The following is an 18,762-nucleotide window of genomic DNA, read 5'->3' on the forward strand; positions in this document are numbered from 1 at the left end:
TCCTAAAAGCCAATGTGGCATGGACCTTTCTGAGATGATATGTGGTTGTAATTTATAGGTTGGGAAGGGATTTACCTGTTCAAAGTCATACAACTAGTGAGTGGCACAGGAGGAACTTGAATTTAGCCTTCCTGATGCCAATCTCATTGAGTTTCACCTTCAGATACACAGAGTTCGAGACAACAAGGTTTTATTTTTTACTAGTTGCATTTTATCTCTACTATTGGTTTATTATTTATACATCTTTTTAAAAATGTGACTGCTTTAGAGTTAACAAAAATACATCTTTGTAGTTGTGATCATAGTTTGCCTTCAAATGATATTATTACACTATTTCATGTACAGTGTGAGAACCTCCCATCTCCATATTCTTGTTCTCATTCATTTCACGTTTCTGTATGCTGTAAATCCACAATATGTTGCTACTATTTTTGCTTTAGACAGTAGTTAATATTTTAGAGAAATTAAAAATTTGAAAAAGAATATCTTTTTTATTTATTATTACTTAATTTCCATGGAACTTCATTTCTTTGTGTAGATCCACATTTCTGTCTGGTTTCAATTCTTTCTGCCTGAAGAACTAACAATTCTCATAACTCAGGTCCGATAGTAAGGAATTCTCTGTTTTTGTTTATCTAAAAAGATCTTTATTTTTCCTTTATTTTGAGAGAGATTTTTCGCTGGATACAGAATTCTGGGTTGCCTTTTTCCCCCCCCCCCCAGCACTTTAAAGATGTCTGACTTGCATTGTTTCTGATGAGACGTATTCTGCCATTTTTTACTTTATTCCTCTATATGTGCTGTGTCTTTCTCTGCCTTCAAGGTTTTTTCTGTATCTTTGGTTTTCAGCAGTTCGAATATGATGCAAAGGTGTGATTTAAAAAAAAAAAAAGTGCGTGGAGAAGTCTTTGACCTGCTTAGTGGCCCCTGAGATTCTCAGTGATCTGGTATCTTTCATTTTTTTGGAAAATTCTCAATCATTATCTCAAATATTTCTTCTGTCTTATTTCTGTCTCATCTTCTGGGATCCCAGTTAGTATGTTAGATCATTTCGATCCTCTTGGATGAGCTGTTCTGATTCCCCTACACTTTTTTTTTTTCTCAGTTTGAATTATTTCTACTGACCTATCTTCAAGTTTTTTACTTTTTTTTTTTCAGCTATGTCAAGTCTGCTGAGAACCCCAAAAAGGCAGTCTTCATCTCTTTTACTGTGTGTGTGTTTTGCTTAGCATCTCTATTTGCTTATAGTTTTCATTTCACACCCGAAATTCCCCCATTTGTTCATGTATGTGCCCACCTTTTCCACTAGAGCCTTTTAACAGATTCACCTTAGTTATTTTAAATTCCCCATCAGTTAGTTCTAACATCTGGGTCATCTCTGAGTCTGGTTCTGTTGATTATTTTCTCTCTTGACAATGCTCTTCTTTATTTCTCTCTCTCTCGCTCTCTCTCGCTCTCTCTCTCTCTCTCTCTGTGTGTTATATATATGTCTCATAATTTTTATATTGAATACTAGATACTGTATGTTAGACAGAGAGACTGAAATAATAATATTTTCGCCCAAAATGGGCTTTCCTCTTCTGTTTCTAGGCCATTGCATGGATGGGGGGAGTTGAATTAGGCTAGTTGGAAGTTGAGCTGGGGTTGGGTTTTATTGTTGCTGCGGTGACCTTCAGTGCGCCACCAGCTTGAAATTCCTCTAATGCTACCTTATTCTTAGAGTAGGGGCTGGTTTGCTAGAAGATTTTTCTCAGTGTCCCGTTTCCACCTTCTTCTCTCCATGTTCTTGCCCCTCTTCCTACAGTAGACTGCTTTATACGTTACTCACGCTTGGTAGCCTGGAGTAGGGGGCAGCATTGGTTCTTGGTGGTCTTGGTCCAGGCTCAGACTTAGGCAGTCTGTGTTCCTGGTCTGGGAGGTAGGTCTCTCTCAGTGATTTGGTTCTCCCCACAGTGGTGGGAGACCTGAATGTTTGGGCTCTAGATGAGTCTTTTGCCCCTCCCTCAGGGTAAGTTTTTCTTTTTCCTCCCCTAGTTGCAGTGGGTCTTCACCTGTATCCTGGAGGCAACAAGGTTTGCATCCTCTCCCCAATGGCTTAAGGCTTTGTTCCTTAAGGGAGAAAAGTCCAGCCAGGGCTTCATGCCTTTCTTATGGCAGTGGCCACTCCTCCAGGCCTGCACCCCAGGAATGTTTCCTCCAATCTCCTTCCCTGCCCTGACCCTGCTCTTTCTTATGAGCACTTGTGGAGGTCCAAGTAGAGAAGTCAATGAGTAGGTACCAACCTTCCTTGTGTCTGCGACTCCCAGGGATCTGTACTCTTGTGCTAGACCATACTGGCCTTTAGCAATTGGTTAAAAGTTTTTGCTGACTTCTTACTCACTTCTGTTATTTATGCCTATTGTATTTATATGTATAAATACTATATAATGATGTACTACTTGCATCTTTTCCCAACTTCACGTTCAGTAACATCACGTTGGTAGCCATGGTGGGAGTATTTACATCACAGAAATCAGTAAATGCCACAAATGAGAGCTCTTTTTCCTGAGAGCTAATTGTTAAACATTTAGCAGAACATCATTGTTGGGGGAAACTCCCAGAAGGTTGACCGTGGAGATTGGTGCCTTTGGTGAGTGTCCCAGCAGCCTCTAGGACAGATTGGGTTTGGCAGTGTCCAAGTGGCTGTGTTAAGCCCATCTCTTCTGCAGGGCAGTCACTAAGCCTCCGGCAGGAAAACTCACCGTGGGGAGGCCCCTCCACGTTGGAGGTGGTGGGTTCATGCTCCTGCCCTCTCTCCCGCTTTCTCCCCTCAGAGCGCAGCCAGGACAGCACAGCCGTGGCACTCTCGGACTCCAGCTCGACTCAGGACTTCTTTAACGAGCCCCCCAGCTCACTGGAGGGCTCCCGGAAGCCCTATGCTGAGAAGAGGCTGCCCATGCCCAGTTCACAACCAGGACCGAGCGGTAAAGACCTTCCAGGGGCCACAGAGGAAAGAGGTATGAAGACCTAACTCAGTGAATTAGAACTGCTTTGATGTCTTGTGGCAGTCCGGGCAGTGCTGAAGAACGTGGGCTCTGGAGTGGCCCAGGCCTGGCCTCTGTCCTCACGCCTCCACCTGCTGCCCCGGGATCTCACTTGGGCAAGTTACTCGCCTCTCTGGGCCTTCGTTGTTCTCCCTGTAGATGAGAGGAATCCCAAGGCCGCTCCCAAGGTTGTGAGGATTAAATGAGGAGGCTCAGGAAGGGGCTCGCACGGTGCCTGGTACGTAGTGTGCACTCAGTGACACTTGTCGTTGTTGTTATGACCCCACCATGGCCCAGTGTGGGAAAGCCATGCCCATGATACGAGTGCCCTATATTTTTTCTTGATAAACGGTTATTAAAAAAAGTCTTTGAATCCTAAATGTCACCAATGTGTTTTCTTTTTAGTCTGGATCATATCAGGCCTTTAGGAAAAAAATCCCCCCTTTTATTGGAGGTGTGGGTGCTGCTCTTACCCTATGGGTATGGCTAGCTCTTGTTGGGTTCCCAAGACCCCTTCGTAGAAATCAGTGGGCAGAACCCACGCCCGGCTTGCTGGGAGATCGCAGGTCGGCTGGACATCGCTGGTACTGCTCTGAGGCTGCGGCTGGTTGGCCAGCTGTGGAATCTGAAAGCTTTCCCACTCTGGCCATGGCCAGGGCACGCAGGTGCTTCCCAAACAATAACAACAACAACAACAACCCAGACCCATGCTCCGGAGTCTCATGCCAGGCACTGTTTTCACTCATAACCACCGTTGGAAAAAACAACAACTACTCCGATGATTCTCATTTTACAGGTGAGGAACCTGAGACTCAGAGCAGGGCAGGAATTTGCCCATGGTCAGTCTGCACCCCATGCTGCCTCTCCAGGTGGGCTATGTGGGGCAGGTCCGGTTGGTGATAACCTACCCACCCTGGAGTCCTGAGCTTAGCCCCAAGAAGTTGTTGCACAGGCCCTGGACGGGAAAGTCGGGCTTCAGAAGCTCGCATGTAGGTGTGGTAGCGGGCCAGAGCCGTCTGCACTAGGGAAGGCCTCTCCCAGCTCTCTGCTCCTTGCCATCCTTCCCCAGCTGGGCTTAGAAGGCGATGAGGCCATATGCCCTGTAGCTTAGAAAAAGTGTCCCCATTAAGATCAAGGGGACACAGAACAGGGGCCGTGGATTTACCTGCTCTGGGTCCCCATCAAGAGATGAGCACAGTGCCCCGCTTTCTCACTAGGTAGTCATTAGTTATCCCAAACCAGTGTTGACATTGTACAGCTGACAGAAACTCACTATAGGGAGTTTGGCAGGGGAAGGAAGAAGTAACCTATACTCTCACTACTCTAATACAGCGACTGTTCACATCTCATCTTAAAAATAAAATTTTTAGTATTGGACAGGAGAGGCCTTCCATCTGTGCTCCATGACCCATCAAGCCAGCGACTACTGTGGGTGCTGTTGCACCATCAAGGGCCATTCTCCACCATGCTTGGGAAAATTGTAGGGGAGGCCTTGGGGGGTTTCTGAGCTCAAAGGAGGTCAGCTTTGGTTGAGCCCAGCTTGTGCAGGCCTTTCGAGACACCCAAGGAACATGTTGCCTCTTCCCTCCTCCCATTCAGAGCCGGTGGGTTAAGCAGACAGAGTGTGGGGCCAGCCATTTGAAAACAAAGTGTAGAACCAGAGTCACTATAGTAGCTGGTGGGCTTGAAAGGAAGCATCCTGCTTCCATGAGCACTTTCTTCCCCTCCTGGGTGCTGAAGTTGATAACCTTCCTATCAAGAGAGTAGGTACAGCAGGGATGCATTCTGAGCCACACCTGGCAAGGGAGCACAATGAGCCGAGTGCCCTCCAGACCTGGCCCTCATCATTGGTGGTTCCTGGGCTCCCAGTGGGCAGCAGCCAGAGCCCCAGGGCTTTAGCAGCTTTTGGCCTCCTGCCGAAAGCCAGGATGTGGTGCCAGGCCAGTGCTGGATGTGAGCCAGCGTGTGCTCCACATCCCTAGCGCTCCAGGTACACCATCATAGGCCCGCCCCAGCCCGCTGCTGCTTTCACAGTCAGTGTCATAGGGCGCAGGCCCTCACACATTTCATGGCCACTGTTGAGCAGCAGTGTGTAGCGGAGCCCAGGTCTGCACCAGGCGATGGGTCAGGCAGCTGTGCCCTGCTTGGCACCAAGGTGCACCCCATTCCATGCTGTCCAGCAGGCGCAAGCTGTCTACTTCTCAAGTACTCACCTCCCTTATTTAACTCTCCATTCTGGTCTGTGCCCAGGTCCCTCAAAGAAAGAGGCTTCCCTGTAGGTATCTGTTGCAGCCAGCTAAACCTCATCTTTTCAGAGGTCAGCTTTAAAAAAAATGTTAAAAATGTGAATGTAGCAACAGTAAAGATTTATTTTTTTTAATAGAAAAAAAAAAAACAAACCATCCACAGTTTCACCACCTAAACACAAGCCTGCTCTGTCATACTGCTCTGAGGGCAGCGCTGTTGTCAACAACCTGTGTGGTCCAGACAGTGGACACTGGGGCCTGGCCTAGGCTGAGGATGCTGGTATAGCCCCAGGCACATCATCCAGGGGCCATTATCCTGCGGCCACAGCTGCTCCTTCTGGTCAAGTAGAGGCCTGGTGACTGTGCCTAAGTGCCTGGTGCAGGGCAGGGTGGGTTGGTGGATCGGATGGCTCCTGTGCTCCGCTTGCCTGACACGTGTACCATGGGTGTTCCAAGGCAGTCCCCACTGCCAGCAGCAGGCACTGGCCTAGGCCAGAGTGGCCCTAGAATGTGCTTGCTTTCCCGTCAGTAGGAGGAAGTCCCTATCTTCATGCTGCCAGGGCTAGAATTGGACATCCTGGCGGGGAAGTGTTGTGTGGGCTTGTCGACATTTCTGACCCTCTTCCTTCCACAAAGGTGACCTGTGAGGCCCATTTAGCAGTGGGAGTGGATGCTGCGGGTGAGACAAGTCACCCATCTTTTCTGGGCCTCCTCAGGCCACCTAGAACCTGGAGCAACTGGGTTTTTAACACACTCTGCTATTTTGTTGTCGTTTATGTGTATTTAGACATGCGTTCTGAGCTCTCTTTGGATTAATTCCTGACCTGCTTTTCATAAGAAGCGTGTTCCTGGGTTTCTTTGTGACTGAGCACTTAGAGGCTTATATGAACCCGTGAGAAGCCTGCATCTTCATCCAATTTCCCTGGCTCCTGTGTGCCTAGCACAGGGCCAGGCCCAGTCATTGCTTAGACTTTGTTGGTTGAGCCCCATTTGAATTATGTTTATTGAATTGAACACACTAGAAACCGGCACATTTTTGAGAGGGGCAGTGGTGCCAGCCGTTAAGCAGACTTGTGGTTGCTGTCGTCGAGATGTGAGTAGATGCGTTTGGGACCTAAGTGGTTTCCTGAGCTCCCACGAGAGGAGAGCATAGTGCTGAGATCAGATAGGACCTGTTCCTCATTCAATTAGCTTCGAATGGCCCCCAGGCCCTGTGCTAGGCTCTGGGTGACAGGGAAGGGGGAGACACTAATATGCATAAAGGTAGTGGGATCAGTGACTTCAGACAGGTGGGCACAGGAAGTGCTCTGCACACACCACCCCGGGGGTAAGGAGGCCTGAAAGAGAAGCGCCACTGAGCAGAGTCCTGAGGGATGAGAGCATATGGGTGGAGGCAGGCGAGGGAGGAGTGCAGGAAGTGGTCTAGGAGAAGGGAAGACAGCAGGGAGGTAGCAACAGGGAGTGAGATGTTCTCGGTGGCTGGTCACAGGGTGCGAGGCCAGGAGGGGAGTTGGGAGGGGTGGCAGGACTGATGGCAGGTGGCCTCCAGTGCCTTAGGAGAAGCTTGGCTTTGTCTTGGCAGCCAAGGGCTGAGGAAGGGGGGACATAGAGAGTGACTACTTAGATTCTTTCCTTAGCAAGAAGAGCAGTGGTGGGCAAGCTGGTGTGCACCTAATATCTGCACAGTTATGCTTTGACTTAGCCTGAAAGGAACTTGGGGCCTTAGTCCTTGCCCATTCTGCCCTGTCCCAGCCTCCTCCTGGCTGCTGCTGTAGTAGGGAAAGGGCCATCAGGCAGAGGGCGGTCAGGGGCTCAGCAGACAGGCTTCAGAGTTGGTGCCTGGCTGTTTCTCTGGCCTCTTGCACGCAGGCTGCCAAACTCCCGAGTTCCCAGGGGGCTACCTCACTCTTGACACTTGCCCACACCCCCTTCCTTCCATTCCTTTCTCCCAGGCCAGACAGTTTCCTCCTTCTGTGGCCCCAGTCGCCCAGTCCAGGCTCTCCCGTGCCACCCGCCCTGCTGTCCTCGTGGAGCAACCCTGGCTGTCCAGGTGCTGAGCTCACGGTTCACACACAGCAGCAGCCACCACCCTGAAGAGGGATGTCTGGCAGGCTGTGGGCTAAGGCGCTGAGTGGTGGAGCACGTGCAGCCTTGCGGGTGCCTTTCCCACTATTCTATTTTATGGTGGTGGTAGCCACACCTGCCCTTTGTGGGCTGCTTCCCCGTGCACCTGCACAGGCCCCAGAGGTGGGACGACCCAGAGCCCAGCTCTAACTCCTGCTCTCTGCAGCCTTGGGGCCCCTCTGCTACATGCCAGCTGAGACATCCTGTTTCACAGGGGAGGAGACTGGGAGCTGTGCCTGTCATCTCACTGAGGTGCCTCCATTGCTGGTGGTGGACTGCTGCAAGGCAGGGCCTAAAACCCAGGTAACTTTCTTGTCCTTCTTCTCAACTACAGGAAAAACCGAGGAGTCCTTGGAGAGCACAGAAGGCTTCCGAGCCACAGAGCAAGGCAGCCAGAAGCCTGCTGCAGACTCCCTAGCCTCTGCCTGCATCCCTGTCAAGCCGCCGGCGTCTGCACCTGCCCTGTGGGACGGGAGGAAGAGAGGGGACCCCCCAGGGGAGTCAGCAGCCTTCCCGCAGGGGCTCCCAGCCGGTGCGGAGGAGCAGCGCCAGTTCCTCACAGAGCAGTGCATCGCCTCGTTCCGCCTGTGCCTCAGCCGCTTCCCCCAGCACTACAAGAGCCTCTACCGGCTGGCCTTCCTCTACACCTACAGCAAGACCCACCGCGTGAGTGGTCGCCGAGCTGCGCGGGTCTGGAGAGGGGTTGTGTCTTCGCAGGGTCTGCAGACGTCTTTGAGGGTTGGTGGGCCAAATGAAGACAGATTGGCGCCGCTAAAGGTCTTGGGCGGGAGTCCCGGGAGGGATGGGAGAGGCAGATGCAGGAGGCGGGATCAGTCCAAGAGTGATCCAGCTTTCCAGGTGAGAGGTACAGCGGGACTGAGGGAGGAATAGGCATGGGGGCTGCTCCCACAGTGGGACCACGAGCGTGGGCACCGGCTGTGGGTAAAGGACAAGGGCCAGCAGGCTCTTCACCTCTGACCTGCGAGGGCCAGTGCGGCGACTCTCACTCCACTGTTGGGTTCCCTCGCCCCTGCCATTGTCCTGTCATCCTCAGCATGGCCCACCATGCACAGCTGCTTGATGCCCGAGAGGCCTCCTCCCTCTCTGTCCCAGGGCCTGGCTTTCTCCGGGCCCTGTCCCCTCTGGCTGCATCTTGCAGAGGCCTCCTCACCACCTCCCTGCCCCTGGGCTCGCCTCTCTGGCGCAGCTGCCAGGACCATCTTCACAGCCTCTGCTGCATGAGGGTTGGGTGCTGACAGATTCCTCCAGCTCCTTTTGGAAAGCAGATGATCTAGCAATTTTTAACAGCTGCGCCCCAGGCGTACGTGCTCCTAGGGCTTCCCAGCCAGACCTCTTCTGCTGGCATTTAGCATTTGTGGAGGAAGCGTGACATGTTGTGTGTCCTTTCTCTCTCTCCTCACTTACCCAGGAGGCACCAGGAAGATGTGCCCCTGGCTGTGGTGCCTTCCTGTGGAGCCACATTCAAAGGGGCAGGCAGATTAAGAACATGCAACTGAGCAAGTCAAGTCCATTGTGACAAATACTACGTAGACGATAAATGGGGAGACACACGGGAGTGGGGGTGCCGCTATGGCTCCTTGAAAATACCCGTTATGCTGAGACCTTTAGGGTGGCCATGGGCAAAGTGGGGGGCAGTGCTGGGCTGCAGGTGGGCCTGGGTGAGCAACCAGGTGTGGGTGAGAGCCATTGCAGGTCAGGGCGGCAGAAGCAAGTAGGAGCGGCTGTGGTATTCGCTTTGTCTGGCTGCCTCCTCAGTAAGGTCCAGGCTCAAAGCCGCCTCCTCTCAGAGGCCCCTGCCAGCCCCCATTACCAGCTTCTTTGTGGGATGTTTGAAGAACCAGGAAGGGCAGCTGGCCAGAGAGACGGACCCTGGCTTGGCAGTGGTTATGTGACAGGAAGTTGTTACTTGGTAGAATCCTGGTCGGGGACTAGGCATAGGTAAGTGCCCTGTTGCAGTTGTGACTTCCCAGCATGCTCACAGGGCCCAGATGATTTTCTCAGAGCAGGACAGGTGGAGCTGGTGTCCTCTGGCCTGGGGCTGGGAGAACCTCCTCGGGGGCTCCGTCTCTACTGCAGGGCGTCTGCCTTTCCCCGCTGCAGCTGTCCACCACTGCTGCTGGTGCCGCACTTCAGCCTGGCCTGCTCACTGCCCATCCTGCACTTCACAGTGGACCTTACCCCTGGTGCCCCGGGCCTTCTGGACCCAGACAGACCTGGGTGTTAATAAAACCCCCTCTGTAGCAGTCTGTGGGTTTCTGATGGCCGATCTTCCCCCTTGTCCCCAACACGCTTCAGCGCTGCTTTGGGATCTTTCTCCCTTTCCTCTCTCAGGAGCAGCGGAGCCCAGTGCAGGAGCTCTCACGAATCTTGGGTAGAAGGGATACCTGCAGCCATCATCTGGGCTGTGGGTGTCCCCCTCTTTAGCTGTTCCCTCAAGCAGCTGTGCAGCCCCTGCCAGCTGTGGTCACTCTGAGCAAGACACGGAGCTTCCTGTGCTGAGCCCAAGCCTGCCCCGACTGTGGCAGGTTGCCTTCTCCAGAAGCAGATGCTGAGATAGAATTTGGGGTGCAAGATGCCTATCAGCGATCAGCCCTGTGTAAGGGAGGGGAAAATGCAGGGTTGGGTGGAGAGAGAGTTAAACTGTGATGCAGACCCCACAGTCCCCAACACCCAGCCCCCACCTCCCCATTAAATAGTTTTCACCTGAGTGGGAAGGAGCCATGCAGACAAATGGCTCCTCCCCACAGTGCCAGGCACAGGCTGCTATTACCGCAACCTGTCCCCTTGCTGAGTGAGTTTTTTTTTTTTAAATGGAAAACAGTATTTATGTCAAAGGTAAAGAAAAATTGGAGAGGGGACATCCACAGTTCTGCCACCCTAAAACAAAAGCTGTTTTGCGTGTATGTTTCCTCCCAGCTCTTGTGTACACGTTGACTGTTACTTCTGAGGCTCCAGGTGCTTCAGGGCCAGGAGGTGGGGATCCTGTCCTCTCCACCTTACTTCTGGCTCAGGGTCACACAGGGGCGAGTGACAGCCTGGCATCGGCCTGGCAGCCTTACCTAGGCCCAGCCACTTCATTGCCTCCTGCACACTGTTAGAGCGTCCATGCCCACAGTTTGTCATTTTGCTCTTTCTGTGAATGTCCCCCAGGTCATTTTGGTCACCCTGTGATGGACCATGTAGTGAATGGACCCTGGCTGATCCAGCCATCCCCAGTAATGTCTGCCCAGTGGACATCAGTGTTCCTGGACACCGCCCGCCCTCCCCTCCCCGCCCCCACACACACAGCTGTCACAATCTGTTTCTATGGCTCTTCTGTTAGCTGCATTCCCAGGTTGAAGTCCTTGGTTTTCTGAAATGGAATGCTGGTCTTTCTTCTGAGGAGTATCCTCTTTCTCATGCAGCAGCTCTCCATGGGGGCCAGATATGCTCCAGGCCACCACACACCGGTAGGTCCTGACTTGGTTTGCTTCATTCAGACCTTTGCTGAGTAGCAGTTGACACTCCAACTCGAAGGGCAGGTTGTTAACACCTGGCTCCACTGCAAGCCTGAGTTAAAGCTCACCCTGCCTGGGGCATGCCGCCATCGTGCCCAGGCCCTAGGTGTCAGCTTAACCACAGGTCTGGGGACCCACCTAGTGCTCTGGACGACTACTGTAGAACCATTAACTGACCAGCAGCCTCAGCTTTCCCAACACAGCTGTCTGGTAATAAATACCTCCCATGGCGTGTGTTTAACAGCAGCTCATTGCTTCTTAAAGTCCTGCCTGTGGGCCTGGCAGGTACTTCCCTGTTGCCTTCTCATGGCCCAGTTGCCACAGGAGCATTCATCTCATCTTCACAGAGACCCCAGGGGCTATACAAGGTCATTCACAAGTGCCCCCAGGTGAGGTTCTGCTCATTTCAGAGCCTTCTAGCCCAGGCCTCTGCAAAGAAACTGCCTTTGGGGCGTAGGGCATTACTTGCTTACCTACTGACAGCAGTATTTTGGGGAGAGGGGAGGGATTGTAGGCTCTGAAGCCCGCCTCACCTGGTTTCAGATCCAGGCTCTGCATGGAAACTCTCAGAGCTCAGGGCTTTTGTGTCATGATGCTCCCACAGAATTATTGTGACACTGAGGTGAGGAGTAAGCGTGCTAGACAGTGCACCAGCCCCTAGCCTGCAGTCCTTCTGTCCCCTGTCGCCTCCAATCAGGCCTCTCACCTGGATGCCAGGGCCCAGTTCCTCAGTGTCAGCTTCTCCCATGACTCCTAGCCCCTCCATCAGGCCTTCTGAGGGCTGGGTCTGCCCCTGATGGATTCTTGATACCTGCCTAAGCCCACCTTCCTGCCCAAGGTTGCTTTGCTGGCCCTCAGGCACCCCAAGGCAGGGTGCCTGCTGGCCTCCACCGATGGCCGATGGCCGGGACACCTGCAGAGCACTCTTCACACCTTAGACAGGGAGGATCACTTATGCTGATGGCCACAGGGCCCTAAAGCCAACTTTTGCATCACTTACAATCATGGTCTTCCCCAGGATTTTGAGCCCCGGATTGTCAGTCTGTGTTCATAAAAACGTGACTCTTTGAGCCCACGTGCGCAGCCCAGGAGAGAGACCACATGGTGTTGGGATGCTTTTCATCATGAGAATTCTGCCCTTCACTGATAGGCTTCATGCACATCCCTGCCCTGACTCCCCTACCCACTGCCTGTGGCTCATTTGGGGAACTGAGCTCTCTACCTCCGGCTTTGAGTGGGCCAGAACAGAGTGAGTGATAAGATGATCCCTGGAGCCAGTCTTGAAAAAGAATAACCTTGGAGGATTCACACTTCTCAATTTCAAAACTTACTATAGATTTACAGTAATCAAAACAGTGTAGCATATCATGCAGCCTTAAAAAGGAAGGAAATTCTGACATGCTACAGCATGTATGAACCTTGAGGATATTGCGCTAAGTGAAACAAGCGAGTTGCCAAAAAACAAACACTATACGATTCTATTTATATGAGGTATCTAAAGTAGTCAGAACCATAGAGACAGAAAGTAGAATGGTGGTTGCTAGGGCTATGGGGATGGGGGAAATAAGGAGTTATTTAATGGGTGTAGAGTCAGTTTTGCAAGATGAAAACGTTCTGGAGATCTATTGCACAGCGATGTGAGTATACTTAACACTACTGAATTATACACTTAAAAATGGTTAAGATGGCAAATTTATATTATGTGTTTTGTACCACAATCAAAAATAAAAAACCAGTGTGGTACTAGATATATAAATCAATGGAATAGAATCGGGATTCTAGAAATAAATACATACATGTACGATCAATTGATTTTTCCACAAGAGTGCCAAGACACTTCAATGGGGGAAAGGACAGTCTTTTCAACAAATGGCACTGGGCTAACTAGATAGCCATGTGCAAAAGAAAGAAGTCAGACCCCTGCTTCATACCATGTACAAAAATTACCTCAAAATGGATCAAATGCCTCAATTTCAGAGCTAAAACTAAACTGTAAGACTCTTGGAAGAAAACATAGTTATAAATCTTCATGACCTTTGATTAGGCCGTGGTTTCTTAGAAATGACATCAAAAGCACAAATGACCAAAAGAAGTGAACTGGGCATCATCAAAATTTTAAACTTTTTTTCTTCAAAGGACACAATCAAAGTCAATAGACAATCCACAGAATGGGAGAAATGTTTACAAATCATAAGGACTTGTACCTAGAATATATAAAGAACTCTTACAACTCAATAATTAAAAGACAACCCAATTTAAAAATGGGCAAAGAGTCTGAATAAACATTTCTCCAAAGAATATATACAAATGGCCAATAAGCACAGGAAAAGATGCTCGATGCCATTAGCCATCACAGAAATGTAAATCCAGACCACACTGAGACGCTACTTCATACCCGCTAGGACAGCTAGAATCAAAAAGACTTCAGCCTCTGCTCCTGGTTGCCTAGAGGTGCATGAGAAGCTGCTGCCTTGGTGGCAGTCCTGGGGGTGGGGTGGGGTGGTGAGAGCATGGCCCCACCAGGGCTGTGCCCTTCCTGCTCGGAGGATAGGGTTTGGGACACCGGTGGTTCCCTGTAGAAGGCCCTTCTTGATTGAGTCACTGCTGCTCCTCAAACCTGCTTCGTTTATGGTGGTGGTTCGGCCTCAACTTGGGGTTGGAGGGTTATTCTTCCCATTCTTTGCTCCCTCTGGTCTTCCCAGGTCACTTGATGTCGTAAGACAAAGAGGACAAGAAGCTGACTCCAGTAGGGCTTCAGGACAGCCTGGCCTGAGCCAGCACCTTGGTGTTGCCTGGAGATGTGTTTCTCATAGCACCCTGCCTGGCAGGCAGCAGGGAACCAAGGCTCAGAGGAGACAGCAGTTTGTCTTGTATCCTCTGGTGAGGATGTGGTGGGGCCTGGACTCCGCTTCCAGGGGTGGCCAGGCTGGTCAGGGCCCCTAAGGCTCAGATCTTTACTCTGCCTTTGCCTTGCAGTTGGAGGAGACAAGTCTTCTGACCCAGATTCTTTACCCAGTCAGGTGGGTTAGATGCCCAGCTTCTCACTAAAGCCACATAGAAGCTGATGGCTGCATTAGGGCTGACCCAGGAAATGTTCACTGAAAGGCCACTGTGTGCTAGGCCTGGTGGCAGAGGCTGGGGGGTGGCAGAGGCAGAAATAAGATGACACACCAGCCCCACCCTCGAGGAGGTCATGTCCAAGCACCACAACCAGGTAGTGATAGGACCGCTGCTGGTCAGTGTGGCAGGAGCAGGGCAGGGAGCCAGGGGTGGTCAGCACCCCCAAAGGAGGAGAGAAGGAAGAGGAGAAGGGCCTGCCTGGGGCTCAGCGCACAGCCCACTTCTGGGACCTGGGCTGGGACTCTCTGCCTCTGTCACCTGGCCCTGCCCACATCAAGGCTTGGCCTTCAGTCAACTTGTGCTCAGCAAAGGGCTTTCTTTCCACTTGAGGGCAGGCCTGAGCCTCAGTGGCTGTGCTGTGGGATGAAGCCCACCTTTTCCTGTGTAGCTTTCCCCCGCTGGGCTGGAACAGCTCTCTGACACAGCCAGCTGGCCCCCAAGTGGTCACGAGGAGGTGATGCCCAGGTCGTTCAGGAGACCGGAGGGTGTGAGATGGGGAAGGGGTTAGTCAGCCCACCCTGATCGCAGCCCTGATCCTTCCCCAGACTGTTTTTAGGATGTATGCTCCTCCCACCGCTTGTCCCCCTTGCTGGAGTACATGCTAGAACCTAAGCCTCCCCTCCCAAGGACCAGCTTCCTGAACCTCACTCAGGCTCAGCCAGACAGACAGCCAGCTGTCAGTTTCAGTCCTGTGGACGGAGCTCTTAAGTCATAAAGTGGGGATAATGGCTTCAGGTTCAAGTGAGTTAATGCTGCCTCTCCAGGCAAAAAACATGCATTCTAATGACAAGAGCAGCCTGCTTTGCAAGCCCCATGTGCTTGTGACTCTCATGGGAGCAGAAGCCACGCACTCTGAGCAATGCTGTAGGCCTACCGCAGGCCTCCTTTCCCCCTCCCAGTGTGCTCCTGGCAGCCCCCGCGCAGCGTCGTGACCTACCCCCAGTGGTAGATGGCAAGGGCCCATCCATATTTGGCATGTGTCAGCATAGTGGCTTGGCTGGTCCAGCCATCAGACCCACTGCTTTGGCCTAGAACCTGTGTGGGATGAACCCAGGCCTCGAGTCTGCTGAGGACTTGTTGGTTAGAGGCTGCTTGTTGCCGGAAGGGCCTGTTGTGTCCTGCTATAGTCCAAAGGAAACTACTGGCCTTTGCCTTAAGAGGCAGCTTGTACACTGCTGTGAGCCTGGGTGAGGGACCACTAGCTGAGCTGTAAACCACTGCCCCCATCCTTCTGTTGCAGGTACAGTCCCCCACGTCCTTATGCCCCCGGGGGAACCTGGAGAGCCAGGTTAACTGAAAGGGCCTCTGCAGAGAGCCCCGCGCCGTCTGACTGGGTGGATGTGAAGGGGTTGATCTTCCAGGCCATGGCATGGTCATCCCCTTCTAGCACAGGCTGGGAGACCCTGCTGCATTCGTGCAAGTGAGTGTTGCCGAGGCAGGTGGTGAGCTTCGAGTTCCATACCAGACAGTGGCACCAGGCATCACGAGGGCATTCCAGCCACAGAGCAGGGCATTGCCACGTTCCCTCAGGCCCTGCTCCCTTTCTGTACACAGAGAAGTGGCCCCACTGCAAAAGGATGCCATGCCCCAGCCTCCCACAAGGAAGCCCTGGGCCACTGCACGTCCCAGCCAGCCAGGTATCACCAGGCTTTACTTATGTGGTTGGCAAAATGAAAACTCAGTATTTTTTTCAGCTTGGGAATCTTGACTATGCATTGCAAAGTCTGTTTGCCACATGGTTTGAAGGTTCTGTTGTGCCTTTGGGGTCCAGAAGAGGTGGGGCAGATGGTTCTCATGAAGGCTGGCTGCTTTCTTGGTCCTTTCTCCACAGAGCAGGGTGGACTCCAACAGTTTGAATGGGTTGAGCACTCTCCCAGCAGCGTCCATTACAAATATTACTGTTTAAAGGTCAGAAAGAAAAGTGAAATTATCACTACCTCATTCTCCCACAACCCATGACATGGCAGAAACTGCCTGCGTTTTAGTGTGTTTCTTCCAGCATGGTCCCTGTGCATTTCTGCAGGTTTATTCGGCAGCTGGCTAGAGAGCGCTTGTTGTATGTGAGGCTGTTTGAGGTGCTGGGGATACAGTCGTGTGCATAGCAAAGTCCCTGCCCTCAAGTGCACACAGTGGGCATGAGAGTGAAAACACACCTGATGGCAGTGTGTACACTCTGCCCCCATGGAGAACTGCACAGTAAACCTAGAGCTTCTAAGTTACAGTTCTGGAGAGTAGTAAGGGATGTTTTAAAAGGACAGACCCTATCCCCCAGTGTCCCCTAGCACGTGAGCTCTCAAGCACTCTCTTCTCCGTACATCCCCCTTGACTAAAGGAGCCCCAGGGCAGCAGCTCTGCTCCTGGGTCCCCCTGTACCCCCATATCCTGTGGCACCTTTCTGCCTCCGGGCCTCAGATTGTCCTCTCGGTGTGTTGGGCTGGCAGTTTTCTATGAGTTATCTGTATTCCTTTCATTCTTTCCCCAAATATTTGTCTCATCCTTCTGTGGACCTCGTACTGGTCTCTACCCTCATGGGACTGACAGACAAGTAGGGACAGACTACAAAGCTGTCAGCGAGGCTGTTTAAGATGGCCATGGGGCTGTGGGGGTGGGGCAGGATGGTGTCAGGCCAAGAGACCTACAAGGACCAAGGTAGAGGCAGAGGCAAGTGTGGCTAGAGGGCTGAACACAGGGGAGAAGGGAGGTGACGAGCTGGCTTGTGGGCGGGTAGGCTGAAGTGCAGAGCTGGCCCTTGCTTTGAAGAAGGTGAGGTCTTCAAGCAGAGGAATGCCTCTCATCAGGACCACCCTGCCCTGCCCCGCTCCTCTGTAGAGCATTTAGTGCATTCTGCCCTCTGGCAGAATAGGGTCTGCGTACAAGCCTCAGGGGACCCATGAATCCCAGGATGATGGTGCTGCTCTCTGGCATGTGGCTCCCTGGGTGTCTGAGAGGTGTCAGTGAGCCAGAGGCTCTGGGCCAGTGGTATCAGCAACAGGGCCTGAGCGGGAACTGCCGTGGGAGTTGTCCCTGGTAGCAAATTTGTAAGGTGACTCGCTCGCCCTGCAGGGGACAAGGGAAGAGCCCAGGCCTTTGAGTTCCTCTGGCCTGGACTGGAAGGCAAGCCCAGCTGTGCTACTTCCTGGCTCTGGGGCCTTGGCTCTGCTCTTGAACCTGTCTGAGCCTCAGTTTCGTCATCACTAAAAGGGTGATTACATGGGATGAGGAATTATGATGCTGTGCTCAGCCCAGGCGGCATCAAGTCTTGCCTCGCCACACAGCGGTGCAGCATGGGCGTCAGCCCCCATCTGGGGCCTCAGACGTGAAGGTGCATTTAGACATTTTGTGCCTTAGCTATTGACTGGCTCTTTCTCTGGCAGGCCTGGGAGACAGCTGGGAGCCATGCTCCCTGCTGATGCGCAGCAGCTGAGTCTGCAGGAGGCTAATTGGTGATCCCGGTTAAGTTGGGAAGGCCAGCACTTTCTGAACTCTCCTCAGGTGCCCGGCTTTCGGGTCTCTGAGAGCCCTGGGACCTCTTCCGCTGCCTCCGCCCACCCTGGTCCTCCATGCTCTGCCTGACTATCCGGCAGAAGGGCAGTCTTAGTGCTGACGTCATTGGAAAAGCTGCAGAGTGCTGGCAGAGACAGAAGCCACAGAAGGATGTGCCTTCCTGTCCACGGCCTTGGGTCCTGGACTAAGGTCCCCTCCTACCCCCCACCCCCACTTCCCCCAGCATCAGTGCTATGCTCTCACCTGTCCCAAGCCAGAAGGAAGTCTGTTGGGTTTTATTTTCTTGGTATTCTTAAGAAAATGATGGCCACTCTAGAGATGCTTCTTCAAGCCTTGTTCCCCCATCCCCCGCCAAACGCTACTACTTAAAGGGATCACCTGAATACTTCCTACAAGTGCCCAAGGACCCCCAGAAGAGGCTCTGGGATCATAGCTCTGAGGTAACTTCTTTCAGGCCTTCTGTGCAGTGCTGGCCAGGACTGTGCCCTGGGTCTCCTGGGGGCGCTCAGCTGGAGGAGAGGTTGGTCTGGGGCCTGGGAGGAGGGGGAGAGCATGCACAGGCTCTGGTCCCTAGGCAGTCTTGTGGCCCATATCCTCCCCCACCTCTTAGTCTCCTGACTCCCCACTGTCCTTATAGTCGGCCACATCTGGTCACTGTCCTCAGCTGGGCCCTGGCCTCCCTGCCTATCTGGACTCTTGCCTCAGTAAGCCCTTCAGCCTCGTGACAGCCTTGTGCAATCCATAGTTCAGGTATCACCTCCTCTGGAAGCCTCCCTGACCTACTCAGGCTAGACCTGATGTGGCTCTCTCCTTTGCACTCACCTGTTGTATTCAAAGTGCAGGTGATGGTCGCCTGTCCCATGCCCCCTTCTGTGAGGATCCATCTGTGTCTGATGAGACTGGCAGTGGACGCTTGCCTAGGCTGAGCCTCTCAGCTCTCCCTTAGTAGAGACTTTGAACCAAGTGGGACTGAGCCTGAGGGGTCATGGCTGAGCACTGATGCAGGTGATGAGCCTCTTTCCTGTCCTCCCTGAGCTACCCGGGGCCCTAAGGAGCCAGTCTGAGCTAATATGAGTTGTAATTTAATCCTTGTGATAAAGCACTCCCGACCCACCATTTCCCCACTCTGCACTGTTTCTCCAAGGCCGACCCTCCCTCCCCAGGCCTGCTGTGGGGCAGGGGTACAGGTGGGGGCCAGAAAGCATTGGGCCAGGACTTGTCACTGGT

The 18,762-nt window shown here is 52.5% G+C and overlaps 1 protein-coding gene across 3 annotated transcripts in view; it reads left to right on the forward strand.

The window, feature by feature from the left end:
• CABIN1 (calcineurin binding protein 1) overlaps positions 1–18,762 on the forward strand; it is a 135,825-nt gene that overhangs the window by 72,510 nt on the left and 44,553 nt on the right. For all 3 annotated transcript variants that reach the window (XM_016126130.2, XM_036220352.1, XM_036220353.1), the window contains exons 27-28: positions 2,814–2,996; positions 7,728–8,059. In XM_016126130.2, the coding sequence (XP_015981616.2) occupies positions 2,814–2,996; positions 7,728–8,059 (515 nt within the window). The remainder of the gene's footprint in view (positions 1–2,813; positions 2,997–7,727; positions 8,060–18,762) is intronic.

Source organism: Rousettus aegyptiacus, unplaced genomic scaffold (assembly GCF_014176215.1).
Source record: "Rousettus aegyptiacus isolate mRouAeg1 unplaced genomic scaffold, mRouAeg1.p scaffold_m13_p_5, whole genome shotgun sequence".
NCBI classification, from domain to species: Eukaryota; Metazoa; Chordata; class Mammalia; order Chiroptera; family Pteropodidae; genus Rousettus; species Rousettus aegyptiacus.